Source organism: Pristiophorus japonicus, chromosome 13, assembly GCF_044704955.1.
Source record: "Pristiophorus japonicus isolate sPriJap1 chromosome 13, sPriJap1.hap1, whole genome shotgun sequence".
Taxonomy (NCBI): Eukaryota; Metazoa; Chordata; class Chondrichthyes; family Pristiophoridae; genus Pristiophorus; species Pristiophorus japonicus.
Window position 1 is genome coordinate 179,956,977 of NC_091989.1, and position 21,482 is coordinate 179,978,458.

At 49.1% G+C, this 21,482-nt stretch overlaps 1 protein-coding gene across 1 annotated transcript in view; it reads left to right on the forward strand.

Moving 5' to 3' along the window:
• adamts18 (ADAM metallopeptidase with thrombospondin type 1 motif, 18) overlaps positions 1–21,482 on the forward strand; it is a 297,899-nt gene that overhangs the window by 140,339 nt on the left and 136,078 nt on the right. The window contains exons 10-12 of the mRNA XM_070897035.1: positions 4,804–4,957; positions 17,049–17,144; positions 19,712–19,860. Of these exons, the coding sequence (XP_070753136.1) occupies positions 4,804–4,957; positions 17,049–17,144; positions 19,712–19,860 (399 nt within the window). The remainder of the gene's footprint in view (positions 1–4,803; positions 4,958–17,048; positions 17,145–19,711; positions 19,861–21,482) is intronic.

Sequence of the window (21,482 nt, forward strand, 5' to 3'; positions counted from 1 at the left end):
CTCGGCTCTTCTGGGCCCCGTGCTCTCATTCGCCACACCTTCGCCCACGATGTTCTAACAATTACCGCCTCGCTCTCTTGCGCCCCGTAAATCATGACGTCATCCAGTGCGCATCACCCCGTTACCCCCCAGATGTAATATTTGCTCCCGTACCCCTGCAGCATCAGTTATTTCAGCTGGTCGATTGGGGAGCAATAATTAAAATATATGGTGGTTGGGTAGGGCAAAATGTATTTATCGCCCCATTCTGGTGCCTCCTGATCTCTCTTGCCCCCCCTCAATTGCTCAGCTCTGCACTCTCGTAGAGTGCTTGTGGCTGCTGTGGATGTAGCACAGGTGCTGTGATCCAACACGGACAGCATGAAGATTTAGTCACCCCAGCATTGGCCCTTCCACTTAAGGGAGAGAAGAAGCCTGTACAGACGGTAGCACTGTACCGAACATTACTCAGCGCTCTGCCGTTACCGCCCCTCTCACTCCCTTTGGTGCTGTAAGGGAAGTGGTTGCGCTTGATTGAGCGCTGCCCCTCCCTCTTGGAGCGCTAAACTGGAAGTTCCCGGCAGCAGCAAATCCTGTTCGCCCGGCGATACTTTTGCGCCTCCTTGAAAGGTCATCGCCCCAAACGGGGCGCTACGCAACTTCTAGCCCATAGTATTAATGGTCACGTGGTTAGCAAGGACCAATCAGATGCAAGAGTCTGATTGCGCAACACACACAGAAAGCAGCTATTGCACTTCCACACCAAGAACTCGAGGGCAATTAGGGATGGGCAATAAATGCCGGCCTTACCAGCGACGCCCATTACCCATGTATGAATAAAAAAAAACTGACTGATTTATGAAAGTCGGTATAACTCAAAAGCATTTAAAGACGCAATTGAAAAGTGAACTGAGTTGTAACTGTAACCATTTCAAAATTCAATTTTAAACTAAGGATAATACCTGGGCCTCGCGACAAGCCTGGGAGTCAATTTACTGGCAAGCCCAGTCCAAGGTATCAATTGCTTAAGACCACTTGGATCCAAAGGCCATGGGATGAACTTTGAATTGAACCTGAGCCCAAGGTGAACTTGAGTTGAACCATTTTGGATTTCTGTGGAAAGCCGTGAATTTGACCCAATTGAATCCACTTAAGAATAGGTGTCATCCTTCCTCCACATAGTTCAGAAGAACATAAGAAATAGGAACAGGAGTAGGCCATTCAGCCCCTCGAGCCTGCTGCTATTCAATGAGATCATGGCTGATCTTCGACCTCAACACTTTCCTGCACTATCCCCATATCCCTTGATTCCCTTAGTATCCAAAAATCTATCAGTCTCTGTCTTCATTATGCTCAACGACTGAGCTTCCACAGCCCTCTGGGGTAGAGAATTCCAAAGAATCACCACCCTCTGAGTGAAGAAATTACTCTTCATCTCAGCTCTAAATGGCCGACCCCTTTTTCTGACCCCTGTTTCTAGATTCCTCAGCCAGGGGAAACATCCTCCCTGCATCTACCCTGCGTAAGAATTTGCAGCTCCCACCTGCACATGAGTGGCCTCTTGAATGTGCTGCCCTATCAGAAGTTTCTTGCCAGCATAGAACAGCTGATGGTTGGCTTCTGTTGCTTAGGAACATGAATAGGCCATCCAGCCCCTTGAGCCGACATAGAAGCTTAACAATTAGGAGCAGGAGTAGGCCATACTGCCCCCGAGCCTGCTGTGCAAAATCAGGGCTGATGTTTGGCCTCATTCCACTTTCCCGTCCGATCCCCTGATCCCTTGATTCCCCTCGAGCCAGTTCCGCAATTCTATTAAATCATGGCTGATCTGTATCTTAACTCCATCTACTCGCTTTGTTTCCATATCCCTTGATACACTTGCCTAACAAAAATCTATCAATCTCCGTTTTGACATTTTCAGTTAGCCCCCCCCCCCCCCCAGCCTCAATGGCTTTTTGGGGGGGTGGAGGGGGGGGGGGGGGAGGAGTTCCAGATTCCCACCACCCTTTGTGTGAAGAAGTGCTTCCTGACATCACCCCTGAACGGCCTGGCTCTAATTTTAATGTTTTCCTGGACACTCCCGCCAGGGGAAATTGTTGCTCTCGATCTACCCTGTAAATTCCATTAATCGTCATGAGCACCTCGATTAGAAGCTTTAAAAACTCTCAATGAAAACTAAAAAGAGGTGCGCTGATCCCGGACGGCTGTGGTGAACAGGGAACGGGGCTCGGGATGTCACGGGATGGCAGTGATGTCGCCTCTGCATCAATAAGAGCGTACTTAGTGAGTCCCAACGAAACCCAAACATTTACACACAGCCCACCGTGAACAGGAGGAACAGTGAGCATTTTCTACGATTTGCAAGTTTGCTGAAGCAGAATTGAAACTAACATTTCTTTTTTTGAAAAAAAGCATATTTTCAGCTGCTCCCCACGACCACGTTGGTTCGATTTCTCACACTTGCATGCAGATTTATCCAATCTCGAATTTTGTCGGGACTCACTAAGTACACATATGGTTCTGAGGGGGCTTGACAGGGTAGCTGCTGAGAGGATGATTCCCCTCGTGGGGGAATCTAAAACTAGAGGGCATAGTTTCACAATAAGGGGTCGCCCATTTAACACGGAGATGAGAAGGAATTTCTTCTCGGAGGGTCGTGAGCCTTTGGAATTCTTTACCCCTGAGAGATGTGGAGGCTGGGTCATTGAATGTATTTAAGGTGGAGATGGATGGATTTTTGAATGATAAGGGAGTCAAGGGTTATGGGGAGCGGGCAGGGAAGTGGAGTGGAAGCCAAGATCAGGTCAGCAATGATATTGAATGGCGGAGCAGGCTCGAGGGTCCAAATGGCCGACTCCTGCTACTATTTCTTATGTTCTTATAATCTTATGAGTGATTTGTGTTTATTGGGTTATTTGTGTGGAGGTCATGTATGACAGACATTATGAAAGCCTGAGTTACATTTGATTTTTGGACTCTAGGAGAATCAAGGGATATGGGGATCGGGTGGGAAAGTGGAGTTGAGTTGGAAGATCAGCCATGATCTTATTGAATGGTGGAGCAGGCTCGAGGGGCCATATGGCCTTCTCCTGCTCCTAATTCTTATGAAAAACTACCATTTTTAATCTAGTTAGTGAGGAAGAAATCACACCTTCTCATTTAATATTCACTTTCATTTAACTCAACCATTTAAAAAAAAATCCAATTTACTTTTCTTTTAATCCAGTATTTCTTATATTTCTCGCTCATTGTTCTCCCCCTGCCCCGCCCCATCCCTCCTCAAGGCCCTGACTCTTGCTGGGGCACAGTTCAACAGCTGCTGCGCTTCATGTCTAAGCATTGAAAGGCTATTTCACCAGGGGGCAGGCATCACTGCAGTCTAGTTCCCACCCATTTCGATGAAATCATGCACTTTACACAAGTCAGGAGTGCGATGGAATACTCTCCACTTGCCTGGATGAGTGCAGGTCCAATAACACTCAATAAACTCGACACCATCCAGGACAAAGCAGTCCTCTTGATTGGCACCCCATTCACCACCTTCAACATTCATTCTTTCCACCACCGGCGCACTGTGGCTACAGTGTGTACCATTTATAAGATGCAGTGCAGCAACTCGCCAAGCCTTTTTTGGCAGCATCTCCCAAACCTGCGTCCTCTACCACCTAGAAGGACAAGGGCAGCAGGCGCATGGGAACACCATCACCTCCACGTTCCTCTCCAAGTCACACACCATCCTGACTTGGAAATATGTCGGCCGTTCCTTCATCGTTGCTGGGTCAAAATCCTGGAACTCCCTCCCTACCAGCACTGTGGGAGCACCTTCACCACATGGACTGCAGCGGTTCAAGAAGGCGGCTCACCACCACCTTCTTAAGGGGCAATTAGAGATGCGCAATAAATGTTGGCCTTGCCAGTGACGCCCATATCCCGCGAACGAATAGACAAAAAACTAGCTGTCCAGGGAAATCAAAGGAACTTAGGACAGCACAAGAGCAGTAAATACCATTGCAGGCAATATGGGAAGTCCAGGCCATCGGGAGAGGGGTCCTTGACTGATGGTCTCCTTCCTCCCACCCCGCATCTAGCCCCATGCCCAACGGTAGCTCGCCAGTCGCTGTCCAGTTGAGATCAACTAACTCAGTACAGACTGGGGACCGAATACGGAATATCCCCCGTGTAAAGTTGGAAAAATAATGGTCCATATGGTCATAAATATTGTAAAAACGAATTTGTAATAAATTACTCCCCGCACCCCCCCCCTAGTCTAGTGAAAGAATTTTCCTTGAATTTCACGAACAAAGCCAGATTTAGTAGCTGAGCCAAGCCAGTTACAAACTGGCCCACTGGGGAAAGATGCAGGGCTTTCTCACAGCTAAACAGTGTCTGCAAACCTTTTCCGTGCTTGCCTCTTGAGTTCCATATCGTAGTGATGTAACTCAACATCCAAATATATCACATCGACGCGCACTGCTAAACCAATTCTTGTCCCTCCCCAAGCTCTTATTTTCTGAAGAGGGCTTCCCCCACCCTTTCACCGGACAGATCAAAGGGTCCGAATTCTAACATGACAGAGGAATGAGACAACCTTCTGGGCCATGAGATATCAGTAAATGTCCTGCCAACAAAATGTCATCACTCATCACCTAATCTACAGTGCTGTGTTCGCCAAGTCACAGAAAAGCAGTTGCAACATCCTCTCAGCTTGCTTTTTGCCTTTTTGGCTGCGTCTCCCGCTTTTCCGTCGCCCTCATGCCGTGCCAGATGTGTTTGTTCCTCGGGCTTTGCTCTCCTTTGTGTCTGAAATATGTGTTCTGTTCACAGTACAGCTCAAGCTTCTTGCCTGGTCGATGAACCGAAGCAACTGCGTGAGTACCAGTACCCTGCCAGGTTGCCTGGGCAGCTCTACGATGCCGACACGCAGTGCAAGTGGCAGTTTGGAGCAAAGGCCAAGTTGTGCTCCCTCGACTTTGTCAAGGTACACCTCTGTCCGCTACATTGTGCACAGTGTCGGTCTCCTTACCTATACTTGCCACAGAGGGAGTGCAGCAAAGGTTCACCAGACCGATTCCTGGGATGCGGGGGATTGTCCTGTGAGGAGCGATTGAGCACACTCAACCTATATTCTCTCGAGTTTAGAAGAATGAGAGGTGATCTCATTGAAACATACAACATTCAACAGGGCTTGACAGGGTAGATGCAGGGAGGATGTTTCCTCCGGCTGGGTAGTCTGTAAGAATATAAGAAATAGGAGCAGGAGTCGGCTATTTGGCCCCTCAAGCCTGCCTAGAACCAGGGGGTCACACAGTCTCAGAATAAGGGGTCAGCCATTTAAGACTGAGATGAGGAGAAACTTCTTCATTCAGAGGGTACTGAATCTTTGGAATTCTCTACCCCAGAGGGCTGTGGAGGCTCAGTCTTTGTGTATATTCAAGACAGAGATCGATAGATTTTGGGATATCAGGGGAATCAAGGGATATGGGGATAGTGCAGAAAAGTAGAGTTGAGGCAAAAGATCAGCCATGATCTCATTGAATGGTGGAGCAGGCCCGAGGGGTCGAATGGCCTACTCCTGCTCCTAATTTTTATGTTCTTATTCCTGTTCAATGGTTCACTTGGTTTAACAACTCCTTTTATGGGGGTTGAGCACATTAAACTGTTGATTGTAGGCTGTTTTGTCACTAGAAATTGTTGTACGACCATATGACCAGGAATAGCCCCTTGAGCCTGTTCCGCCATTCAATTAGATCATGGCTGTTCTGTATCTCAAATTCATTTTATCCGCCTTGGTTCCATAACCTTTAATACCCTTCTCGAACAAAAGTCTATCAATCTCAGTTTTGAAGTTTTCAATTGACATCCCCAGCCTCAGCAGCTTTTTGGAGAGAGTTCCAGATTCCCACTGCCCTTTATGTGAAGAAGTGTTTCCTGACATCACCCCTGAACAGCACAGCTCTAATTTTAAGGTAACACCCCCTTATTCTGGACTCTCCCCATTATCATCATCATCATAGGCACTCCCTAAAAATCGAGGAAGACTCGCTTCCACTCCAAAAGTAAGTGACTGAACAGTCCAATACGGTAATTACAGTCTCTATCACAGGTGGGACAGACAGTGGTTGAAGGAAAGGGTGGGCGGGGAGTCTGGTTTGCCGGCGACGAGACTCGAGGTGCTCAGCGCCCTCCCGGATGCTCTTCCTCCACGTAGGGCAGTCTTTGGCCAGGGACTCCCAGGTGTTGGTGGGGATGTTGCACTTTATCAAGGAGGCTTTGAGGGTGTTCTTGAAACGTTCCCTCTGCCCACCTGAGGCTCGCTTGCCGTGTAGGAATTCCGAGTAGAGCGCTTGCTTTGGGAGTCTTGTGTCAGGCATGCGAACAATGTGGCCCACCCAGCGGAGTTGATCGAGTGTGGTCAGTGCTTCGATGCTGGGGATCTTGGCCTGGTCGAGAGCACTGACGTTGGTGCGTCTGTCCTCCCAGGGGATTTGCAGGATCTTGCGGAGACATCGTTGGTGGTATTTCTCCAGCAGTTTGAGAGGAACTAGTGTCTCCCCATTTGCCCTATCAAATCCAAAAGTTATCTCAAAACACCTCAATTAGATCGCCCCTTAACCTTCTATACACCGGGGAGTAATAATGCAGCTGAGAATTACAATCTCCATTTGAACTGCAAACATTCAACGGTACCACTGGGGATTTTATTTTTTTCTTTTGAAATTTGGGTTGTGCGAGAGCATTTTGTATCACAAGCAAATTGTCAGTGGTTCCTCTAGTGGGAGCAAGGTGAAGTGCTGAATTAAGAGCGTTACATCAAGTCTATTGTCGCACAGAAAAAGAGCCGAAAACAACAGGCAGGAAAAGGCCAGCTGGTCCATCAAGTCTGTCCATGATGGCCGGAGCCTTATGACCAGACACCAGAGAGGTCTGCCCCCACACCCACTTCATCTCCGCGGAGAGGCAAAAATGGAGAATAAACCCCGGGCCTAATAAGGGAAAAATACGCTGGAAAATTCCTATCTGACCCCTTCCGGCGATCGAGATCAGTCCAGGAGATCGCGTTGACAACAACAACAATTGTATTTATATAGCGCCTTTAATGCAGTGAAACGTCCCAAGTCACTTCACAGGAGTATTATGAGATTAAAAAAATTGGCACCGAGTCGCATAAGTAGAAATTAGCGCAGGTGACCAAACGCTTGGTCAAGGAGCGTCCTGAAAGGGGGAAAGAGAGCTAGAGAGGCGGAGCGGTTTAGGCAGGGAGTTCCAGAGCTTGGGGCCTAGGTAATGAAAGGCACGGCCGCCAATGGTTGAGCAATTATAATCAGGGATGCTCAAGAGGGCAGAATTAGAGGAGCGCAGACATCTCGGGGTTGGGGGAGGGGGGGTTGTGGTGCTGGAAGAGATTACAGAGATAGGGAGGGGCGAAGCCACAGAGGGATTTGTAAACAAGGATGAGAATTTTGAAATCGAGGCGTTGCTTAACCGGGAGCCAATGTAAGTCAGCGAGCACAGGGGTGATGGGTGAATGGGACTTGTTGCGAGTTAGGACACGGGCAGCGAGTTTTGGATCACCTCGAATTACCTCTGGGGTAGAATGTGGGAGGTCAGCCAGGAGTGTGTTGGAATAGTCAAGTCTAGAGGTAACAAAGGCATGGATGAAGTTGACAAGATGTGATCTCTGCCCTGGTCAAGAATCAGTCGAATTCCCTCGAAGAAACACAGGCTTAGCATACACCGCACATGTTTGCAAAGCATTCATATTTGGCTTAATTGTGATTCTCTGTTTAGTACTACAGCGTATTGGTGCCAATATAGTGAATACGTATGCTGACACCATAGGTTGGTATGGTTACTCAAGTAATTGAATGAACCACTCCAAGTCAGAAGGATGATTAAAGAAAGACTTGCATTTCTATAGCGCCTTGTCTGACGTCAGGATGTCCCAAAGCACTTTACAGCCAATGAAGTACTTTATGAAGTGTAGTCACTGTTGTAATGTGGGAAACACGGCAGCCAAATTGCACACAGCAAGCTCCCACAGACAGCAATGTGATAATGACCAGTTTTAGTGATATGAGTTAGGAAATAAATATTGGCCAGGACGCCGGGGATAACTGCCCTGCTCTTCTTAAAAATAGTGCCAAGGCATCTTTTACATCCACCTGAGAGAGCAGACAGGGCCTCAGTTTAACGTCTCATCCGAAAGATGCATTCAGGCTGCCCTCCCACTCCCAGTTGCGTCAAATCTCAGTTGTGATTCTCATGATGAATTGTATGATGGAGCGAATCACTGGGCAATCCTACTGAGTCAGACAATCCAGGAAGACACCAAGATCAATCCCTGCCAGCCATGGCTCAGCTGGTAGTGCAATTGCCTCTGAGTCACAAGATTATGGGTTTAAGTCCCAATCCAGATACTTGAGCACAAAATCTCAGCTGACACTCCCACTGCAGGGTGCTGTATTTCAGATGAGATGTTAAACCGAGACCTCGTTTGCTCTCTCAAGTGGCACTATTTTGAAGGAGAGCAGGGGCGTTATCCCCGGTGTCCTAGCCAACATTTATCCCCCAATCAACCTAACAAAAAAAACAGATTATCTGGTCATTATCACATTGTTGTTTGTGAGAGCTTGCCGTGCGCAAATTGCCAGCCACATTTCTCACATTACACTCCAAAACGACTTCATTGGCTTTAAAGCGCTTTGAGACATCGGGTGATCGGGAAAGATGCTGTAGAAATCTAAGTCTTTCTTTTCATTAAAGGCGCAACATCATCATCATAGGCAGTCCCTCGAGTCGAGGATGACTTGCTTCCACGTCAAAAAGTTCACAGATGTTTCAATGAAGGACCTAAAATTCCAGGTCCGAACTAAATCTTGAAGGGTGGAAGATGCCTGTGTGTGGATTTTTTTAACGTGTGGTGACCGTTGCACACCAGCCACCACACGGGCTTGACAGAGCTAGGTCTTGGTCCAGTGGCAAGGATTAACCAAGACGTCTGGAGACCAGCTCTGCTGCACGGACCGAGTGCGCGCACATATCGCAGTGTGGGCTGGCCCGTGCTGCCCCTGGGCCCTCGGCTCTTCCTGGGCCCCGATCACATCCCTCTCCAATCTCTCGCCGCTCCTTCGCCCCGACCTCGCTGCTCCGGCTGTACCTGCCCACGCTCCAATCACCAACCTGGATCTTGGTGAAGTCCCTCTTCTCTTCATGCTGTTGCTCTCCTGCTCCAGCACGTGCTGCTCGCACTTGGTCAAATGCATTCGTGGGAATCGCGTATCAGTCTGTGACAAACTGAAAATGCAAAGCTGGCCTTATTTTTTTTGTTGCTTTAAGTGGACTTCAGGCAGCTCACAGATGATTAGGTTCCAACAATGTCATGTGACCACACTAAGTTTAATGAGCAGTGCAAGTGTACGGGTTTCACGGGGCGAATCGAATAGATTTTTTTTAGCACTGATTGCTCGGCGAGATCGGCTTTGAAGGAATGACTTTTCAAACTGTGCCATTGTTGCCAGCTTTAATGAGGAACACTGCCAGCTGTGGCATAGTGCCAGTTTTCGGTTTGGATCCAAACCACGAGGTTTATTAAAGCAGCACTTTTATCCAAAGGTTGTGAACAGATTGATTTTCTTTTCTTTTAATAAGTGGGCTAATCTTGTACATATGAAGCGAAGGGTAATGCCAGTCCCTTTTTTGACTGAAAGAGAGAAAACAAAGAAAGTACTTGTATTGACACAGCGCTTCTCACAACCCCAGGGCGTCCCAGAGCCCCTCACAACCAATGAAGTGCTTTTTGAAGTGCAGTCACTGTTGTAATGCAGGGGAACACGGCAGCCAATTTGTGCACAGCCAGCTCCCACAAACAGCAACATGATAATGCCCAGATAATCTGCTTTAGTGATGTTGATTGAGGGATAACTATTGGCCAGGACACTGGTCGTCTTCGAAATAGTGCCATGGGATCTTTTACATCTATCCGAAGGGCAGACGGGGCCCAAAATAGGTGCAATGTAAATGGAAGTCTTTCTTTTTCATTCCCACCTTCTGTTTAGAAAAGCATGTTGGTTCAAGTAAACTCATTGGCAACATGCTTTGAGTTAATACAACAAAAACAACTTGTACTTGTACAGCGCCTTTGACGTAGTGAAACGTCTCAAGGCGCGTCACAGGAGTATTAGGAGACAAAACATTTGACACCGAGCCACATAAGGAGAAATGAGGGCAGATGACCAAAAGCTTGGTCAAAATACAGAATAGTGGACGTGATTGAGATGAATTCGACTAGGGGTTTGGTGATGTTCTTCGAACCCCAGTTGAGGTTATTATCATTTGCCCACTCTTATGTAATATATATATATACAAGCAATTTTATATTGCAACGTTTCCATGTTATCGCAACATTAAAGTATATATGAGAAGATTCACTGCCAGTTTACAGGAATTTAATCTGAAATGGATTACTGAGAAATATCACCCCATAATTTATTGACCTTTTAAGCAGCTGGCAGATGTGGAAGACTTCAGGTTCCCTGTAACATATACTAATATTACAAAAGCCATTCATAATGCCACGTGTAAGTCTGTGCGCAAAATATTAAGCTGCTATTTTAGATAAGCACTTTAAGTTAAAATAAAACTTAATTTTTGTTCGACCTGCATTTCCTCTTATCCCATTTGCTCTGTTATATTTTTAAGTTGGTCAGCTCGACTTAATTTCTGTCTAACATTCCTTATTTTATTCATTTTATACTCACTTTAAAAAAATAAATCATTATTAACCTGGACTTAGAAACATAGAAAATAGGACCAGTAGCAGGCCATTCGGCCCTTCGAGTCTGCACCGCCATTCAATATGATCATGGCTGATCCTCTATCTCAACACCATATTCCCATATAAACATAGAAAATAGGGTATAACTTGGGTATACAGAGCATAGTTTCAAGGTTTGCGGATGACGCAAAGCTTGGAAATGTAGTAAATAGTGAGGAAACATAGAAACATAGAAAATGGGTGCAGGAATAGGCCATTCGGTCCTTCGAGCCTTCACCACCGTTCAATAAGATCATGGCTGATCATTCACCTCAGTACCCCTTTCCTGCTTTCATTCCATACCAGTTGATCCCTTTAGCCGTAAGGGCCATATCTAACTCCCTCTTGAATATATCCAACGAACTGGCATCAACAACTCTCTGCGGTAGAGAATTCCACAAGTTCACAACTCTCTGAGTGAAGAAGTTTCTCCTCATCTCGGTCCTAAATGGCTTACCCCTTATCCTTAGACTGTGACCCCTGGTTCTGGACTTCCCCAACATCGGGAACATTCTTCCTGCCTCTAACCTGTCCAGTCCCATCAGAATGTTATGTGTTTCTATGAGATCCCCTCTCAATCTTCTCAACTCCAGTGAATACTCCAGAGCAGGATAGTCGTAGACGCCGGGAGGATGTAGACAGACTGGGGAAATGGACAGACGCATGGCTTAATGAAATTTAATGCAGAGAAGTGGAAACTGATGCATTTTAGAAGGAAAAATTATGAGAGGCAACCTAAACTAAATGGTGCAGTTTTAGAGGGAGTGCAGGAAGAGAGAGACCTGGGGGTGTATTGTACACAGATCTTTGAAGGTAGCAGGACAGCTGATAAAGCTGTTTAAAAAAGACAATGGGATCCTTGGCTTTATTAATAGAGGCGTAGAGTACAACAGCAAGAAAATGATGGTAAACTTTTATAACGGGCTGACTAGACTTCAGCGAGTGTATTGTGTCCGATTTAGGGCACCTCAGGATGCAGAGAAGATTTACCTGAATGGTACCAGGGCTAAGAGTATTCGGTTATGTGGGGAGACTGGAGAAGCTGGGCCTGTTCCCCTCAGTGCAGAGAAGGTTCAGGGGAGTTTTATTAGAGTTCAAAATGATGAGGGGTTTTGAGAGAGTTGATGGGGAGAAACCGTTTCCACGGGCAGGATGGCCGATAACCAGAGGACACAGATTTAAGATAATCGGCAAACAAACTAGAGGGGAGTTGAGGAGAATTGTTTTTACACGGCGAGTCCCGGTCACTTCCCTCTACGGACGCTTGCCGCTCCTTCGCCCCTCCTGCTGTGCCTGCCCGCACTGCAGTCAGCGACCTGGCTTCCCATCTGTCGCCCTCCTGCAGCAGCACGCGCTGCTCTCTGCAGTGGCATGTCACCGCACGCTGCTCCCTCCAATGGCCCCGGCCTACTGATGCCCAGGAGAGGTGTGAATCTGGGGCCAGAAGAATTGAGGGCCCAGGGGCAGCACGGGCCAGCCCACACTGCGATATGTGTGCGCACAAGGTCCGTGCAGCAGAGCTGGTCTCCAGTCGTCTTGGGTAATCCTTGGCAGTGGACCAAGACCGAGCTCTGTCAAGCCCGTGTGGTGGCTGGTGTGCAATGGTCACCACACGTTAAAAGAATTCACGCACAGGCATCTTCCACCTTCAACATGTAGTTCGGGATCTGGAATATTAGGTCCTTCATTGAAACACCTGTGAACTCATCACTTTTTGGCATGGGAGCAAGTCATCCTCACTTCGAGGGACTGCCTATGATGATGATGAAGATGTTATGATCTGGAATGCACTGCCTGAAAGGATGGCAGATTCACTGGTAACTTTCAAAAGGGACTTGAATATTCATTAAAAAGGAAGTGTTTGCAGGGCTAATGGCGGTAGAGCAGGGGGAAGTGGGACTAATTGAATCATTCTTTCAAAGGGTCTGCAGGTCCTAATCTCAGCTGACTCCGCCTCCCCCGGCCCCGCCCCCATCCCCTGCTGCCAAGTCCAGGATGGAATTGAGAGTTCGAAGGCGGGAATTTGCGTAGCGCCCTGTTTGGGGGCGTTAACAGCCACGAGGCAGGGGTTCCTGCGCCAGGCGCGGACATCCCGCCCCGTGACCTAAGTTCGGGTTACTGCCCCCGAGACCAAGTGGAGCGCAAAATATCGCGCTGCACTTGCTCTGTGGGGCGCGGTGGGACGTGTAGCGCTGCCGCGTAGACAGAACCCCCCCCTCTTCATTAAAGCTGGGGGGCCAAACTGCCGACTCTGCGGGGGAGAAACGGGTCCCCCCCTACCTGGACCACCGGGGAGCGGGGTGCCGTGGCATCAGCCCAGCACACAAGCAGAGTGCCGGGCTGCAAGACCGCGGCACGGACACCGTGATTCAACATGCAGCAGGCCACCGCCCCTTTACATTTCACCCCGCGAGTGGCCGGCCGCCCGCAACGCGTAGCCTGAAGCTGCCGCTACCAAATTTTCGCTGCGGGGGTGAACACGGAAGAGATTTACGAGAATGGCTCCAGGGATGACGATGTCATCATCACCAGCAGAGCAGGGCGCCACCAGTTACCGCTGCCGCTAAACTCCCGTGGATTTTGGCAGGAGTCGTTTGCGCCTCTCTAGCGCCCCACCCCCCCCGAGGACTTTGTCGGTAAACGGTATCCACGGCCCGGCTGAAATTCAGTCGGCTCCTTGGCAGAGGCGCCAAGAGGCAGCGCTGTGCTGGCTAACGCCACCCGCGTGGTGACGTCATCCCGCGTACAACGCCTCTGTCGCGATATTTGCTTTGTACAGCTCCATACCGGCAGGCGGCCATACAGCCTGAAAAAAGTGGTAAATAAAAAGCAATTCTCTGGCAGAATTCGCACAGAAAGGAAGGTAAGTTTTTCCCTTTATTTATTTCTGCATGTTTTCATTTGTGTTAAGAGTGAGGAAGTGTGTGTGTGTGTGTGTGTGTGTGGATCGGAGAAGTTTTAGTTCTTTTTATTTCTTCCCTTTTCTTCCCATTTTTCACCCAGCATGACGGCAGCCTTCCGTGGGGAAATTCAGTCGGCCTCCTGAGCTCCCGCCCCGAGGAGGAGTGTGCAACAACACTTTTTAGCGCTGCTCTCTCATCTTTGGGCGTAAAAACTGAATTTGGCCGTTTGAGCCTGCAGCTAATGCCGGGAGGTTAAAATCAGCACTCAGGCGGTTACACCGCCTCAAAAACGGCGGGACCGAATTCCGACCCCTAAATGTTTCCAGTGGCAGAAGGGTCGATAAGCAAAGGGCACGGATTTAAGATGATTGGTAAAAGAACCGGAAGCGACATGAGGAAAAACTTTTTATGCAACGAGTGGTTAGGATTTGGAATGCACTGCCTGATAGGGTGGTGGATACAGATTCAATAGTCGCCTTCCAACGGGGAATGGGATCAATACTTGAGGGGGAAAAAATGACAGGGATATGGGGAAAGAGCGGGGTAGTGGGACTAACTGGATTGCTCTTCGAAAGACCCGGCGCAGACTCGATGGGCCGAATGGCCTCCTTCAGTGCTGAACTATTCTATGATTATGGAAAGCCTAAACAGAATATAAAGGGGGAGAAATTCGGTCGTGCCTCAGTTGGGGCGGTGTCCCAGGCAGAGCGGTAAATTTTGCACCGGCAAATGGATTGCGTCTGCTGCCGCAAAATTCATCAGCTGGGGATTGGAGCGGAGTGCTCAAGGAGGCGTTGCATACCTCTTTTAATGCACTAGGCCGGCTGAGCAACTGAGAATCCCGAGCTAAACAGCTGGCCTTGGAGTGCCATAAGAGAGGCCTCGGGGGGCGGGGGGGGGGGGGGGAATAAAACTTGAAAAAAAAACACTAAAAACATTCCCAATAAATAACTCACGCCACCACAACATAACTCGCAAAATTAAAAAACACAATCACCACTTGGCTGAGGTCGACATTACTTACCTCACTGCAGACGCTACAGCTCGCAACTCCCGGCGGTCCCAGCAGGGTGCGCTCGACGGAGCACTACGGGTCAGCCGGGAGCCAAACATCGAGCCGGTGTCGCAACCAGGGGCGTTGCACACCGGCTCGCCGCTTCCAGGCGGCAAAGCTCCGCGCCCCATCGATTCCGGCACCGAATGTCCCGGTTGGGCGCTGGAAACTGGCCGCCCGCCCGCAAGTGCTTACCACCGCCATTTCCGCCCCTCCGGAGCGTGAACAGGGGCAGCAGAAGACCGAAAATCCAGCCCTAAATCTCTCCCATCAGTCCTTTAAAGATCCGAAATAGATGAAAAGCTCAATCTAAATCAGCACATTTATTCATTGATGCCCTCGGAACAGAGGCTAACATTTCTTATCTTGTACACAACCACTTTAAATCTAGTTTAAATTAAAATTCAGAACACTGTACACTCAAAAAAAGCCTGATGTTTAATAATATTATCGCCCCCATGGGTGTTATTGATGATCAGATCTCCCATATCTCACTTGTAATAAAAAGGTGATTGTTCTTTATGTTCCCCAGAGTGCACTGCTGTAATAAGTCATTGACTTGTCCTTGTGCCTTGATGGAAGGAAGCGATTGCTGACTCCTGGCCTTTGAAGAGAAACCAGTAATCACAACTGTTTTCTTTTGTCAGTTTTTCCCTCAGCGCTCTGGAGGAAGTTGACTCCTTCTGGAGCATGACTCCACGGGGGTCCAGCAGCCTTCCTGTCTCGCTTCCAAGAGGCCATTTTCTCTCCATCTCTTTCCTCGTCAATTTTCTCTCCTTCTGTCCCCTCCTGGAGCCATTGATTACTTGTGGGTTTGATGATATTGGCCGCTCTCTGTGTCAGCCGTGGCTCAGTGGGCAGTACTCTCGCCTTTGAGTCAGAAGATTGTGGGTTCAAGTCCCACTCCAGGAACCTGTAGCACAAAAAATCTAAGCTGACACTACAGTGCTGAGGGGAGCACTGTACTGTCGGAGGTGCTGTCTTGTGGATTAACATTAAACCGAGGTCCCGCCTGCTCTCTCAAGTGGACGTAAAAGATCCCACGGCACTATTTCAAAAAGAGCAGGGGAGTTATCACCCTGTGCCCTGGCCAATATTTATTCCTCAATCAACATAACAAAAACAGATTATCTGGTCATTATCACATTGCTGTTTCTGGGAACTTGGTTGTGCACAAATTGGCTGCCGCGTTTCCCACATTACAACAGTGACTGTACTCTAAAAGTATTTCATTGGCTGCAAAGTGCTTTGTAACGTCCAGTGGTTGTGAAAGGCGCTATTTAAATGCAAGTCTTTCTTTCCTTCTCTCTGGTACTTTGTGAAATACCCGTTACTGACACGTGGACTGTGGCAGTTAGTGGGGGTAATGGCTTCCCATCATCATAGGCAGTCCCTCGGAATCGAAGAAGACTTGCTCCCACTCTAAAAATGAGTTCTTAGGTGACTGGAGAGTCCAATATGAGAACCACAGTCCCTGTCAAAGGTGGGACTGATAGTCGTTGAGGGACGGGGTGGGTGGGACAGGTTTGCCGCACACTCTTTCTGCTGCCTGCATTTGATTTCTGCATGCTCTCGGCGATGAGACTCGAGGTGCTCAGCGCCCTCCCGGATGCACTTCCTCCAATTAGGGTGGTCTTTGGCCAGGGACTCCCGAATGTCAGTGGAGATGTTGCATTTGATCAGGGAGGCTTTGAGGGTGTCCTTGTAATGTTTCCTCTGCCCACCTTTGGCTCGTTTGCCGTGAAGGAGTTCCGAGTAGAACGCTTGTTTTGGGAGTCTCGTGTCTGGCATGCAAACTGTGTGGCCTGTCCAGTGGGGCTGATTAAGTGTGGTCAGTCCTTCAATGCTGGGGATGTTGGCCTGGTCGAGGACGCTAACGTTGGTGCGTCTGTCCTTCCAGGGGATTTGCAGGATCTTGCGGAGACATCGTTGGTGATATATCTCCAGCGACTTGAGCTGTCTACTATACGTGGTCCATGTCTCTGAGCCATACAAGAGGGTGGGTATTACTACAGCCTAGTAGACCAATGAGTTTGTGGGGGCAGTCGTTGGATAATCATCAGGAGCAGGAGACCTCGAGGATTCCACCCCCCACCCCCGCAGTGCTAGCCCAGAGGCACTAAGGGCCTGTTTTAGTGCTTCTGCTGCTGACTCAGCACTGGGTGAGCATTGAAGGTTGGCGGGTGGGGGGGGGGGGAGGAGGGGCTTGGAGTCAGCATCACTGCAGTTCTGGTGCGGGAGGGGGAATGCGTGCAATTCTTTGCTGAAACAGTCCTTGTCTTTTTGTGTTTCACTGTAGGACATTTGTAAAGCGCTTTGGTGCCATCGGAGTGGTCACAGGTGTGAAACAAAGTTCATGCCAGCTGCAGAGGGTACAGTCTGCGGGCCCAACAAGGTGAGTGGCTCGTGGGCACCAGTTGGTACCGTCTACACCAACAGCGGTGCAATCTGGCAATCAACTCGAGGTTACATTCCATGTTCATGGAGTGCGTTCAGTTGTTCGGTGTCTGCCCTGGCACCCTTGGCAGAGGTAGAAGGGCAAATTCCCAAAGTTAAACCATCTCGCCCATTCCGGACCATACTTCAGCGTTGCTCCCCAGATGTGCCAATGGCTTAATTTACCAAACCCCTGCCACCCGCGCCCCCCATACCCCCATTGCATTGCAGACCAGGACAGACCGGGAAAGTTCATCATCATCATCGGAATCGAGGAAGACTTGCTTCCACTCTAAAAATGAGTTTTTAGGTGGCTGAACAGTCCAATATGAGAACCGCAGTCCCTGTCACAGGTGGGATAGATAGTCGTTGTGGGAAAGGAAGTGTGGGACAGGTTTGCCGCACGCTCCTTCCGCTGCCTGCGCTTGATTCCTGCATGCTCCCAGCGACGATACTCGAGGAGTTCAGCGCCCTCCTGAATGCACTTCCTCCACTTAGGGCGGTCTGTGGCCAAGGACTCCCAGGTGTCGGTGGGGATGTTGCACTTTTTCAGGGAGGCTTTGAGGGTGTCCCTTGTAACGTTTCCTCTGCCCACCTTTGGCTCGCTTGCCGTGAAGAAGATCCGACTAGAGCGCTTGCTTTGGGAGTCTCGTGTCTGGCATGCGAACAGTGTGGCCTGCCCAGTGGAGCTAATCAAGTGTTATCTTCTGGTTCGATCCCCTGTTGAGTAGGCTGATCTCCAACTGGCTTCAGTTGCCCCAGGGCCCAATCTTGAAGAGCGCCAGTTGTGAGTGCCAGGCAGCGATTGGCTGCCATGGAACGAGGCAGTTTGGGCCAAGGCCTCACCTGCAAGCCCAGTTTATCAGCTCATTGGCTCTACTCCAGCGTGAGTCAGTGCCTACAGGAGAGAAGGGTGGAAAACTGAGGTCGAGTTAAGTATCTATTTAAAAAAAAAAATCTGTATTCTTACTCGAGTGTTCCGATGACGCCCTTGAGCTTCACATCAACATCTGAACCCCTCGATGAGATTATAGCCTAGCGCGCAATATCCTGCGTACAGCGTGTGGATGGGGGCCGCCAGCAAATGTTGAATGATAAATTACAAAGCGCAATACAGTACTGCTCTTGACTCATGACACAGAATGAATGTTGGCACCCCACCAAGGCCGAGTTGCTAACGTTAATTATACTGTATCTCTTTCTTCCCCAACAAATGGACTGCAAAATGTATCACATGATTATAATTCTGTTGCTGCAGGGGGTCTCCGGAGACAGGAATAAACACCTACAGTCAGTGCCAAGGCGACCATCTCAGCTGGTATCAATCAGTTAATGTCCCCTTATTATGTCAAGCGTTAATCCTCTTAGTAAAGGTTAGAAATGGTGGAGCGAAGTATAACTGCAAATAAATTGTTGTTCATGTGTGTTGCCGCCTCCAGCTCAGCTGGAGAGTCTAGCTTGTGAACTGGAGTGCTGGTCTGTATCAGCCAAGATTTAGGGATACTTAGCAAGGAGAGCTACGCTTCCTTGCTGTCTGTTATTTAGAGATATGTTACTTTTGTGCCATTGACTGTGAGCCATGCTGCCTTGCCGCATGGCTGAGGTGTTGGCAAATCAGACTTGTAGGTGTGCGACCTGTTGCTTTGCAGCGAGCAGATTCATTGGTTTGAGGGAGAGCGCCCTGGTACAAGGCTTCTTCGACAGCACCTCCCAAACCCGTGACCGCCACCATCTAGAAGGACATGCAGTCGCATGAGAACACCATCACTTGAAAGTTCCCCCTCCAAGTCACACACCATCCTGACTTGGAAATATATCGCCGTTCCTTCATCACTGCTGGGTCAAATCCTGGAACTCCCTCCCTAACAGCACTGTGGGAGCACCTTCACCACACGGACTGCAGTGGTTCAAGAAAGCGGCTCACCACTACCTTTTTGCAGGCAATTGGGGACGGGCAATAAATGCTGGTCTTGCCAGCGACGCCCACATCCCATGAATGAATTGTTCTGATCTTGACCCCCGCCTTATAGGGAAATGCTGGGCTTCTAGTCTGGAGATCTGGGACTCTCTCATCATCATAAGTAGTCCCTCGGAATCGAGGAAGACTTGCTTCCAATCTAAAAATGAGTTGTTAGGTGGCTGAACAGTCCAATACGAGAACCACAGTCCCTGTCACAGGAGAGACAGATAGTCGTTTAGGGAAAGACTGGGTGGGACTGGTTTGCCGCACGCTCCTTCCGCTGCCTGCGCTTGATTTCTGCACGGTCTCGGCGACGAGACTTGAGGTGCTCAGCGCCCTCCCAGATGATCTTCATTCACTTAGGGCGGTCTTGGGCCAGGGACTCCCAGGTGTCGGTGGGACACAGCACAGCATAGGCGAGGACGGAATCCACCTGCCACAGCACTTCCATTCCTTGCACCTTTGCCGGCAGGAACTGTAAGTTTACGGGTGCGGGCAGCCTATTGCGAAAGTTAGTGTTGGCGCGCGGCCACAGCCCCAAGCTTATACCTCCTTTATCTTCACAGTGGTGTCGGAGAGGCCAGTGCTTGAAATACGGAGACGACGGGCCCAAGCCCATTAATGGCCAGTGGTCCGATTGGTCAGAATGGTCGGAGTGCTCCCGCACCTGCGATGGCGGAGTGACCTACAAGGAGCGAAACTGCAACAGCCCCAAGTAAGCGCAACTGGCACAAACTCCATTTCCTCCAGCTGTTTCCTTAGAGAGAGGGTCATTTATGTCCCATCTGGGGCTTATGTCAGGAGTGGGTATGTTTGTTGATAAACAGTAGTTGGTGCCGTAGCTGCTCCCAATGCTCTCACTGCTGTTGCCGTGCCTGTCATTGTACTCGGGTCAGTCTGCCCGAATCAGCTGACCCTAGGAGCCATATCCCACTGATCATAGAAGGGACCATCATCATCATCATAGGCAGTCGCTCGGAATCGAGGAAGACTTGCTCCCACTCTTAAAATGAGTCCTTAGGTGGCTGAGCAGTCCAATATGAGAACCACAGTCCCTGTCACAGGTGGGAGAGATAGTCGTTGAGGGAAAGGGTGGGTGGGACTGGTTTGCCGCACGCTCTTTCCGCTGCCTGCGCTTGATTTCTGCATGCTCTCGGCAACGAGACTCGAGGTGCTCAGCGCCCTCCCGGATGCACTTCCTCCACCTAGGGCGGTCTTTGGCCAGGGACTCGCAGGTGTCAGTGGGGATGTTGCACTTTATGAGGGAGGCTTTGACGGTGTCCTTGTAGCATTTCCTCTGCCCACCTTTGGCTCGTTTGCCGTGCAGGAGTTCCGAGTAGAGCGCTTATTTTGGGAGCCACTCTGCCTCCCTTACAGCAGAAATGGGGCTTCCTGCTGTGATGCTGTCATTCACTGGCAAGTGTTTGGGAGGACTGCCTATTGGAACCAACTCATGAGGTCGTTTGGTTCTGTATTCAAATGTTTGGGGTGTGTGTGCGCATGTTTTCACATAAACATTAATTAGTGAGTACAGAAAAGACGGCTTTGATGCCAAGGTTGAAGAGTATCTGATTTAATTAAAAAGAAAAGTAATGTCAAATTGGCAGAAGTACAGTAATCCTTTGGGTATGTTTTGGGGGTAAAAACCACACCCTTGGACACAGTACAGATAAGTTCTGGTGATTTGAAAGCTGCAGTGTTCCCTGGGCAACCGCTTGTCCATGCGGAGCAATTACGTGATACAAATATTAAAAACATTATCGGCCTCAGGACCCATGGGCTCCGAGAAGGCAGTAATTCACAGTGGTGCTGCTCCCGTGTCAGCTGTGGCTCAGTGGGCAGAACTCTTGCCTCTGGGTCAGAAGGCTGTGGGTTTAAGTCCCACTCCAGAGAATTGTGCGCATAATCCAGGCTGGCACTCCAGTGCAGTGCTGAGGGAGTGCAGCACTGCCGGAGGTGCCGTCTTTCGGATGTGACATTAAAGCCGAGGCCCCGTCTGCTCTCTCGGGTGGGTGTAAAAAAAATCCCATGCCACTATTTCGAAGAAGAGCAGGGGAGTTATTCCCGGTGCCCTAGCCAATATTTATCCCTCAATCAATATCTAAGAAAACAGTTTATCTGGTCATTATCACATTGTTGATTGTAGGAGCTTGCTGTGCACAAATTGGCTGCCTCGTTTCCTAAGAGTACTTCATTGGCTGTAAAGCGCTTGGAGACATCTGGTGGTCATGAAAGGTGCTATAGAAATGCGTCTATCTATCTATGTTTTGCGTGGGCAGTGAGTTAAGAGATGCAATTGATTGTATGCTGTGTTGGTTTAGGCAAGACTCTTCCAGA